This window comes from Malus domestica, chromosome 16 (assembly GCF_042453785.1).
Source record: "Malus domestica chromosome 16, GDT2T_hap1".
Taxonomy (NCBI): Eukaryota; Viridiplantae; Streptophyta; class Magnoliopsida; order Rosales; family Rosaceae; genus Malus; species Malus domestica.
Genome location: NC_091676.1, coordinates 9479413 through 9490114, shown reverse-complemented (window position 1 = coordinate 9490114; position 10702 = coordinate 9479413). Strand labels below are relative to the sequence as shown.

General features: G+C 39.1%; 1 protein-coding gene, 1 long non-coding RNA gene and 1 other non-coding gene across 3 annotated transcripts; 2 read left to right on the top strand and 1 right to left on the bottom strand.

Moving 5' to 3' along the window:
- Window positions 1-3059: 3059 nt before the first annotated feature.
- Window positions 3060-3545, top strand: LOC103433165 (phosphoglycerate mutase-like protein AT74H). The gene is made up of 2 exons (XM_070815935.1): window positions 3060-3223; window positions 3299-3545. Exons 1-2 carry the CDS (start codon window positions 3060-3062, stop codon window positions 3543-3545), a joined length of 411 nt encoding a protein of 136 aa, XP_070672036.1.
- Window positions 3546-8365: 4820 nt separating this feature from the next.
- On the bottom strand, window positions 8366-10354 carry LOC103433202 (uncharacterized). Its single transcript, XR_011577385.1, has 5 exons — window positions 10035-10354; window positions 9555-9904; window positions 9309-9379; window positions 8877-8973; window positions 8366-8806 (listed from the first exon to the last, which is right to left on the bottom strand). It is a non-coding gene; the product is annotated as an uncharacterized lncRNA (long non-coding RNA).
- Window positions 10355-10472: 118 nt separating this feature from the next.
- On the top strand, window positions 10473-10553 carry TRNAL-AAG (transfer RNA leucine (anticodon AAG)). Its single transcript has one exon. It is a non-coding gene; the product is annotated as a tRNA-Leu (tRNA).
- Window positions 10554-10702: the final 149 nt, after the last annotated feature.

The window sequence follows — 10702 nt, the reverse complement described above, 5'->3', positions numbered from 1 at the left end:
ATGTGGAGAGATAAAGCTTCAAAACAAATAACTGAAATACTTCACTTTCTTATTACATTCTTCACATTGTCATAAATACATCATTATGGTATTTATAGCTTATACCATCATTTACATTTGTAACTAACACTCTACCTCAACTAATCATAATATGACACTTGTCATAATCCTAACCATTTTGTTTTACACTACACATGTTACAACCTATCATCCCCCCTCAATCCTATGCTTGGAGCAACCAAGCATGAGATTGGAACAAAAATAGTGAAACTGAAGAGAAAACAAGCATTTGGTTAATATAGCCGCATATTGATCAGTAGAAGCAACAAACTATAGTTGAATGGTGCCGTTAAACTCGTTCACGAACAAAATGACAATCGATTTCAATGTGCTTCACTTTAGAATGAAGAACTGGATTAGTGGCAAAAGCCATGGCTGAGATGTTATCATAGTGTAGCAAGGGAGCATCAAAACAAGGCACATGTAAATCTCAAAGAAGTTGTTGTATCCACACTACTTCAGCTGTTGTAGTGGCCATTGCTCTATACTCAGCCTCAGTAGAGGATCTAATAATAGTATGTTGCTTTTTAGAACTCCAAGATATTGGATTAGACCCTAGAAAAATAACAACGTCAGTGGTAGACCTCATATCCTTATGATCACTAACCCAATCAGCATCTGTATAAGCTTTTAAAAACATAGACCCCGGTCTAAAACACAAACCCAAACCAGAAGTACCTTTGAGATACCTCATGATTCTCTTAACTACAACAAAGTGAGATTCGAGAGGTTGATGCATAAATTGGCATACCTGATTAACAGAAAATGCTATATCAGGTCGAGTGAAGGTTAAGTACTGCAATGCTCAAACTAAACTTCGGTAATAACTTGGATCTGTTATTGGAGGACTGCCATGATTCAAGAGTTTCTAATTGGGATGGTAGGGGATATGACAAGGCTTACAATCAACCATATTTGCTTTATGGAGGAGCTCCTGAATATACTTTGTTTGATGAACAAACAATCCTTGAGTGTCATATTGAATCTGTAACCCAAGAAAAAAATGCAGAATTCTCAAAGTTAGTTGAGATATCACAGTTTGTACCACACCATCATTACTCCCAGTGAGTATGATATCATCAATATAAAGTAAGAGCACAATGACATCACTACCAGTTTGTTTCATAAAAAAGAGAAGAATATGCATAAGATGACTTGAATCCCAAGGAAAATAAGAACTTTGTAAATCTCTCATTCCAAGCTCGAGGAGCTTGTTTAAGACCATAGAGTGATCTCTGTAGTTTGCAAACATAATTAGGGTGGTTAACATCCACAAAACCTTAAGTTTGAGACATGTATACTTCTTTTTCAAGAAAACCATGTAGAAAGGCATTTTTAACATGCAATTGTTTGAGTTTCCAACCATTAATAACAGCTAAAGACAGAACTTGTTTAACAGCGATTGGTTTAACCACTGGACTAAATGTCTTATAGTAATCAAGACTAGCCTCTTAAGAAAACCCCTTAGCTACCAATCTAGCTTTATACCTTGCCACAAACCCATCAGAGTTCTTTTTAATCTTATAGATCCATTTACACCCAACCATATTGTTATTTGGAGGAAGAGGAACAAGTGTCCATATGTGCTATTGAATCAAGGATGACATTTCCTCTTGCATGGCATGCTGTTATTGAGGAGACTTAGATGCAGAGGAAAAAGTATGTGGTTCCTGAAGAGAATGTGCTTATGTATGAACTTGAACTGTGAAGGCTATCTTTTTCTTCACAATACCAGACTTGGATCTAGTTTGCATTGGATGACAGTTAAGATTAGAAACATGAACTGATTGAAGATTGTCAACATGAGATGTGCTTATATCTATATTCAACTTTGTATAGTTAGATGGCTACTCGGTTGATGGAGAACTGGTCGATGCTTGAGGTGAAATAAGGTCACTAGTGTTATTTGTTGTTGCAAGATTGGACTAAGTAACATGATATGTGACATTCCCAAAAGTAGAAGAATAAAACACTTGTGGAAAAGGAATGGGAACAACTATAGGATGAGAAAAAGTGTTTGGATGTACTACATAAGATTCAAAAGTTGTACCAGAGGATGGTGGGGTACTAATTAACTGGGAATGAGAACCAGAAAAACTACTAGGAAACCTTTGCTCATAAAAAAAAACATGTCTAAAGACAATGAGTTTATGTGTGCTAAGGGAAAAACGAATATAACCTTTGTATTGTGAAGCATACCCCAAAAAAATACATTCTGTGGTTTTGGGATCTAATTTTTTATGTCTATAAGGTTTCATTGAAGGATAACAAGCACAACCAAATACCTTTAAGTGATCAAGCCAAGGTAAAGCATGAAAAAGAAGTTCAAATGGTGATTTCATATTGTTGGTACCATATATTGGGCCTCGTCTTTGGGCCTTATCCTTAAGCACATGACAAATGTAAAAGAGAATGGAGCCCTTATTCTATAAAATGGACTCTCCTTCATCCTCATTAAGGGATCCAGAGAGTCTCAGAGCCCCATAACAATATAAAGGGCAATACCCTCTCAGCCAAACAGAGAGTAAAATGGCAAGGATTGCATCCACAGAGAGCTCCATTGCCGATCTATTGTAATCCATACATTTATACAGTGAATCAGAATCAACATCAGTGTGGACGTAGCCCAAACATTGGAGTGAATCACGATACATCTTTGTGTTCTTGTGCGTTTGTGTGGTTCACGGTCGGATTTACGTTGGTCCAAGATCCTCCAGATTTTGTGCATCAACATTTAGCGCCGTCTGTGGAAAACGACACGAAAAACTATGTTGGTTTTCTTTCATTTTTTCATCTCACCACCATGAAACCTCACCATAATATCCATCGTGAATCTGTAAAAACCCAAGAACCAAACAACCCAGCACCCACACTCAGAGACACACCCATTCAATCTACAGAGAAAGAGAGAGAGACAGAAGAGAAAGAGAGATTTTAAAATGCAGCAACAAAATAGCAAGAGCAGATTACAACTAGTTATACCGAAGCGGATAATCCTAATGCGGCACGGCGAGTCCCAATGGAATCTCGACACCGCCGTCTACACCATCACCCCCGACAACAAAATCCCACTCACCCAAGAAGACCTGGCCCAGGCCCAGTTCGTCGGGGCTAAGATCCACCGCATCGTCTCCGACGCCACTGGAGCTGACAGCCCCAACTGGCGCGTCTGCTTCTACGTCTCACCTTAAGAGCGGACGCACTCCACGCTCAGCCAGATCGAATGGTCATTCTCCAGGAAATGTGTGATCGAGGTCCGCGATGAGTGCCAGATATGGGAGCAGGATTTATGGAACTTCCAAGTGCAGGAGCGGATGAAAGCCATTAAGGAGACCAGGAAGCGGTTCGGCTGGTTCTTCTACCAGTTTTCGGATAGGGAGTCCACCGTCGACGTCTACGATCGCGTTTCAAATTCACCAACGTCTCTAATCATTTCTTCAATCTCCCAACCGCGATCTCACACTGACCAATCCACGACATCGTAATTTCGTTGCTCCGTCGAAGCTCGTTGTTGCTACCCCGTCGTCAAAGACGGCGCTGAGCACGTAATTATCAAGCTTCATAATTTGTCGAGTCCCAGTAAGATTGCTTAGAATGAGGACATACTGTGAATCTTTTTTATGGCTTGTGAGGATCATGCAGAAATGGCTGACGAAAGTGTTCAGCTTAAGACCCTGCAGACTGTGTTAATCATATTGCAGTCATTTTACATCCCGAGACTGAGTGAACAGGGGGATGATTGTCTGCACCTCTCACTCCGCTCTTCCCGACAATCGTCGCTTCCACGACGTTTCTTTCAACCGACGGTCTTCTCGGTCTGTCCATCAAACTTAACTCCGAGCCACCTCCTAAGATCAAAGTTCCTCCAGTTGCTGACGACAAACTGAACTCGTTGCTCACCTCTTTTCTGAACTTGGTAAGGAAGAGAATTAAAGCAACTGGCTTTTTGGATTCGAATGAGCATGACAGCGTAGGGTGTCGACCACCAACATTCTGAAAAAAGATGAAACTTTCATCATGAAGGGGAGTGCATGTTCCCCTCCCCATTTTCTGAAAAAGCCACAGGAACAGCAAGATAAGATTCTTTTTTCATTATTATTTTATTAATTTATCATTATTTTGATAAGATCATTTTGCTTTACATCTGTGTGTAAATTCTTTAACAGGAGATCACATCATGCATTTGCTTTACAGCATTTATATCTACGTTTTCTTTACAGCTTTTGCTTTACAATCAGCAATATGTTATCTATTTTTATGATCTGTGTATATATACTGCATCCCGATTGTCTTTATATTAAAGCTACATGATTTACCACATGACTGAATAAATTATTTATTTATAGAAGACACATAGTACAATATTTTGCCTTGACAAACTTTGTCAATTTGATTTATTCATTATACGGTCATACTTATAGTGTCATTTATTGTCAAGAATTATTGAGCAACTAGATCCATTGATCAACATTGTTGTTGATTAAAGAAGTCTACCAACTTATAGACTTATGGGCCACATGCTTATGATGACAAATATTTAGTCTGAACAGTGATCTCTTGTTTAACTCGACAAGTGGACCCGAGTCATGTTGAGAATCAACTCATACTGAGTGCATGTCGACATAAAGTAGATACTTGCAATGAGGAATACCACGAGCCGAGCCGTCTCGCAGCGAGCATAGCCTCTAGCCGAGCAGCCTCGCAACGAGCATCGCCTTCAGTCGAGCAACCACCTCGCCGCGAGCATAGCCTCTAGCCGACCAACCTCGCAACGAGCATCGACTCCAGCCGAGCAGTCTCGTAACGTGTGATATCTTTAGCCGAGTATTGCTTTATGTTGAGGATTGTCTTGTGTTGAGTACTAGTTCAAGATATCTAGTCACTTCGGCCCGTACATAGACTTGATTTGAAGTCTCCAGCCAAAAGACTTTCTTGACTGAAGACTTGGGGGACTCCTGTTGGTACCATATATTGGGCCTTAGCCCATGACAAATGTAAAAAGAGAAGGAACCTTTATTCTATAAAAAGGACTCTTCATCACCCTCATTAAAGGATCCAGAGAGTCTCAGAGCCTCACAACAATATAAATGGCAATACCCTTGTAGACATCGAAATTTCGGGAAAATTTCGTGCTTACAACCCTCTCAGCCAAACAGATAGTAAAATGGCAAGGGCTGCATCCACAGAGAGTTCCTTTGAGGTGAAACATGATACATCTTTGTGTTCTTGTGCGTTTGTGTGGTTCACGGCTAGATTTACGTTGGTCCAAGATCCTCCAGATTTTATGCATCAACACATATAAAGAACATGTGTTGGCATCCTATTGATTAGATACGAGGCAGTAGCGCAAGCATGAAACCAAAACTGGGAAGACAATGATGCTTTTTGAAGAAGGGTAATTGCAATTTCTAGCAAATGCCTATTTTTTCGCTTTGCCAACCCATTTTGTTCAGGAGTATAAGGGCAAGATATTTGATGAACAATACCTCTATCCCTTAGAAAGTTTTTGAAAGCTATACTGACATATTCAACCCCCCAACCATCACTTTGGAAAGTTTTAATAGAAGTGGCAAACTGAGTGTTAACAAAAGCAAGAAACTGAGCAAAGATATTTAAAATTGCAGCTTTATTCATGATTGGAAATATCCAAGTATACCTTGTACACTCATAAACAAATGACACATAATACCTAAACCCTTATAAGGAACTAACAGGAGCAGGGCCTCATACATTTGAATGTATTACTTCACAAGGAATAACAGATTTTGAAGCAACACTAAGGAATGGTAATTTGGAAAACTTGCGTTGCAAGCAAGCAATACAAGTTGTTGAATCCTTATTACATGAAACAGAAATAGATGAGTTCCTAAGTGTTGCAATAGTAATATGATTGGCATGATGCCCTAGTCTACAATGTCATAGTTCAGATGACACCTTTTAACCAAGAAAAACAGCTGGTGGGGACACATGTGATCTGGAAGACTTGAAAACTAGAATTGGGTAGACAACATTATTACTCAGTCCGTGGTATAACACTTTCCATGTGACCTTGTCCTGTATACAAATAGAAAATTCATCAATAATACATCGACATGTATTGTCCTTACACAACTGATACATTGACAATAAATCTTGAGACAATTGAGGCACATGTAAGACAGAGTTTAGTTGAAAAGTATGAGATTTAGTTGGAATTGAAGTTTTGCCAATATGAGCAATACTTAAACCTTCACCACCAGCACTAGTGACTGTTTCATCAGAGGGATATGGAGCTGGAACTTGGAGATTAGTGAAATCTGAAGTCATGTGATTAGTAACACCTGAATCAACCAACCAATACTTTTGTTGAGGTGCATTTGGTGACCCATTAGTCCTTGTTTGCATAGCATTGGTTGTAAAACCTGATATTAAGCAGGAGACATGACTGGAGGAGTATGAAATGGATTGCCAGAAGCATGGTACACAACTAAACTACCAGATGGTTGATGAAAATGTGGATAACCATTCAATGGAAACTGAGGAGCATTAGAATTGTTTCTGTCAAAGCAGGTGGCAACAGTGTGCCCTTTCCTATGACAAATCTAGCATCCATTCTGAAAAACAGTTTATGACAGAGTGACCCTTCCTATCACAAATTTGACATATTTGAAAATGATTATATCCTTGTCCAGTGCTTGTTTGTCCACTTGAAAAACTTTGTGAATTGTTGCTCCCAAACGGTTGTGTATTCTGAGAGAACTGAGATCTAGAATAAAATTTCTTGCCCTTGCCTTTAGTCTTGAAATTGTTGCCTCGAAAGTTGTTAAATGAACCAGATGCATAATGTGAAGGAAATGCATAGGGTGCAGAAGACATAGTTGGCATATATGGCATTGGATTATGAAAACATTGCATTTGCATTAGTGAAAACCTTGGCTGCATTGGTGAAAAACCTGGCATATTTATGGGTTGAAATCTAGAAGCATTGCCTGAACCATGCATTCTAGTTGTGAATGTTGTATCAGACGATGACCCTTGGTCATATACATTTCCATTACCCTGAACATTCATAGCTTCCATGAATGGAATTTGCTTATTAACTTCTTCCAGAGTAGATTCTTCAGCTTTCAACTGCGATCGAAGTTCTTTCAACGACACCAAGTTTTCTCGACCACGAATTACTGCTTTGATAGTGTTGCATTCTGATGGCAAGCCTCTTAGAGCAACTATAGCAATATCCTTATCTAAGATAGATACTTTCACAACAGCCAATTGATCTCTGGAGTCCTTAATTCTTTGAAGATATTTATCTATAGATTCAGGCCCTTTCTTAATATTCTGCAGATCTATCTTCATTTGAACAATGCTAGTTCTAGTAATGCTACCAAACCTTTCACGAAGATTATTCCACATTTCCTTAGAACTCTGACATCCAATTATGCATGATAATGCAGAAGGAGATAATGTAGCAGCAATGAGTGTCATTGGGGACTTATCATGAATCATCCAGATTTTATAAGCATCAGAAATTGACTCAATGTTATTAGCATCACTATCCACAGAATTCGAGTCTTCAAACTTGTCAGGACACGGAACTATACCACTAACAAATCCAACCATACTATTTCCCTCCAAAAGAAGATTTATTTGAAAACTCCAAGTTACATAATTGGAATCATCAAGTTTAACAGTGACAATATTCCCCACACTTGGAATTAGAGATGAAATCGGTGACTGTGTGAGAGTTAACTGAATAAAGTTGACCATTATGCAGAGAGTAATTACTTCAACACCAAGTAATCTCAACGAATTCAATCAAACACTTCGAAAACAATTCAACTACGGAACTCCAGAAGTAAAGAAGCACAAGATATAGTAAATCTTGGCAATCACAACAACAATTCAAGAATTCGAAATCGAGAAATCGAAATCAAAAGTCAAAAAGTCACAATCAACAGAAAGAATGATATAGGAAGAACACCTCATAATTGTCGAAGAGACAATCAACAGCAACGACGGGAAATACCGACTTAAAAAATCCCCAAATATGAGGGTTTGTGCACCGACAACAATCAACATCAATGACATGGAACACTGACTTCAAAAAGCCCAAAATCTTAGGGTTTGCCCACCGACTACAACTCGAATCGCAACCACACTGACCGACGAGCAAATAGCAACGCTACAGCAACAACACGAAGCAGAGAGATGAGCGGAGGCGAAATGATCATCAATCAATGGTGGCGGCCATGACTGGCACTGATACCATGTCAATAATGAAGAATCAAGAAACCATAAATGTAGAGAGATAAAGCTTCAAAACAAATATTTGAAATACTTCACTTTCTTATTACATTCTTCACACTGTCATAGATACATCCTTATGGTATTTATAGCTTATACCATCCTTTACATTTGTAACTAACACTCTACCTCAACTAATCAATATGACACTTATCATAATCCTAACCATTCTGTTTTACACTAAGCACATGTTACAACCTATCAGCATATAATCCTTACCTAATTGTTTCATGGCAATCTACTAACAACTTTGTTTAATTTTAACGGGCAATTATATTGACAGGTTAACCTAGAACCGAAACATATCCTAGACAAACTCAAGGAGAAGGCTGCAGCGGTGGAAAATGAGGAACTAATCGAGATCCTGATTGAACTTCCGCTGCTCAAACTTCTGAATCAAGGCCTTCTTCTCATCTTCAGGCAGAGAATTAAACGTAAAGACGAACTTGTCGCCAGTGTCATCCTTGAAAGAGAAACACAGTTCGTTATCAAATTACGATGAGCATAAATCTATAACAATAACAGAAAATTACCTTGATCGGTTGAGTGAACTTCCTTCCAGCAAAAATCACAAACAGGGCCATCCAAGAACCGAGCAAGGAAAGTTTTACTCCATTGTCCATCAGTCCACTATGTGTTTAACATGAACTCCATTAGTGCCTAGACAGCACAGGTTACAAAAGCTACGAATAGTTCACTAACAGAAGTTTTGCGAAAAGGCTAGCACACGGATACAGTCCTATAGTTTTCACAAAGCTCCGCATTCGTTCCAATATTTTCAATTACTTAGAACTTGATCTTTGCAGTTGGCACATTGTTCCAATTAACAAACATCCAACTTATGATGATTTCTTGCACAAAATCCGTCAACTTCAGATTGGAACAGTTTGCAAAGTACAGGGGTGAGAGACGATGCAAGAGATCAATTTGATGAATAAAAAGAGATCGGTTTGAATAAGACATACCAAGTGCCCAAGAAGAACAGTAGGTATGATGAATGTGAGAATTCCGGCTTTTAACTTTCCATAGCAGAGACCTGAAACAAGCACTTTGTTTTAGTATTTACTTCTCTAGACATGACGTTTGTTATTTACAACAGGAGGGACTATGGTGCCAATAAGTCGTTAATGATACAAAATCCCTCCTTTTAACAAAAATGAACGTCCTACACAAAGAATTTATATAGAACATCGAGCTGTCTCGTGTCATACCTTCCTTGAAGACTAGTCATGTGAGAGAAGCAAAGAAAGGACCAACAAACCAGATAGCAATTGGGTTATCCACAACATACTGCACGAAACCCTCTCTAGCTGAGCTAGCCAAGCATGCATATGTTGCCAAAGACCTGGCAACACCAAGCACCCAAAATGCTTGCAGAGTGCGCTTAATTTTGGTCACATATATGTGAATAAGAAACAATGACAGCCCTAGTCCACCAGCTCCGATTGTATACACGAAATCGAGATTGTGTTTCAAAATACCAGTTAAGAAGAAGTTGTCAGGCAAAAATGCAGCATAAGCTGCAACTACAAATGATGTAGCTGCAGTCACTAGTCTTGACCTGTACAACTTTTATTGAATGGTTACACGACTACTTATAGTGACACTTAATAGCATAAAAAGTACAAATGTGAACAAAAGCACTTATAACGAGGAGTGCTTTTTACCGAAATTAGAAAGTAGTTGTGTACCTCTCGAACGTCGGTGGAGTCGACGGAACAAGGACCGTAAACTCCCTGATAGACGGTTTCAGCCAAGGAGGTTTGCGGCTGAGAGCTTTCTCCGAGAGCTCTGCACTTGAAGGATTGAAGCCGAACGGAAGCTTTATTTGCAGAAGAGGAAAGAAAAATCTGTGAAATATTATTTGAAGTGCTAAGTTTTGATGCAGGAGGTGTAGGAGGAGGGACGATGGTTGCACTTTGCACACAGACAAAGTATTTTGGAAGCCATTTTTGGGTAATTAAGGCAACCTACGGCTTTGCTAATTTCAGTTAATTTATTATGCATAAAAATCCCATTTGCTCTGTTCATAATCTTTAGATGTGTGGATACCAGAGATGCAGGAGGCGCAGGTGAAGGATTTACTGAAGAAAATATAATTATAGAAATTACGAACAAGCGAACAACAAGTTGATATGGCCGAGTTGGTCTAAGGCGCCAGATTAAGGTTCTGGTCCGAAAGGGCGTGGGTTCAAATCCCACTGTCAACATTTCTTTTTTGTTTATTTTCTTTTAACTTTTGGACTCTAACAGGCCCACACTATTTTTGGGTATCGTCTGGCCCAAATAACGTTTAACAAGAGGCAGACATGGACCAATTCATACAACAACCTATAACGGATTAACGGGCCAAATCGGT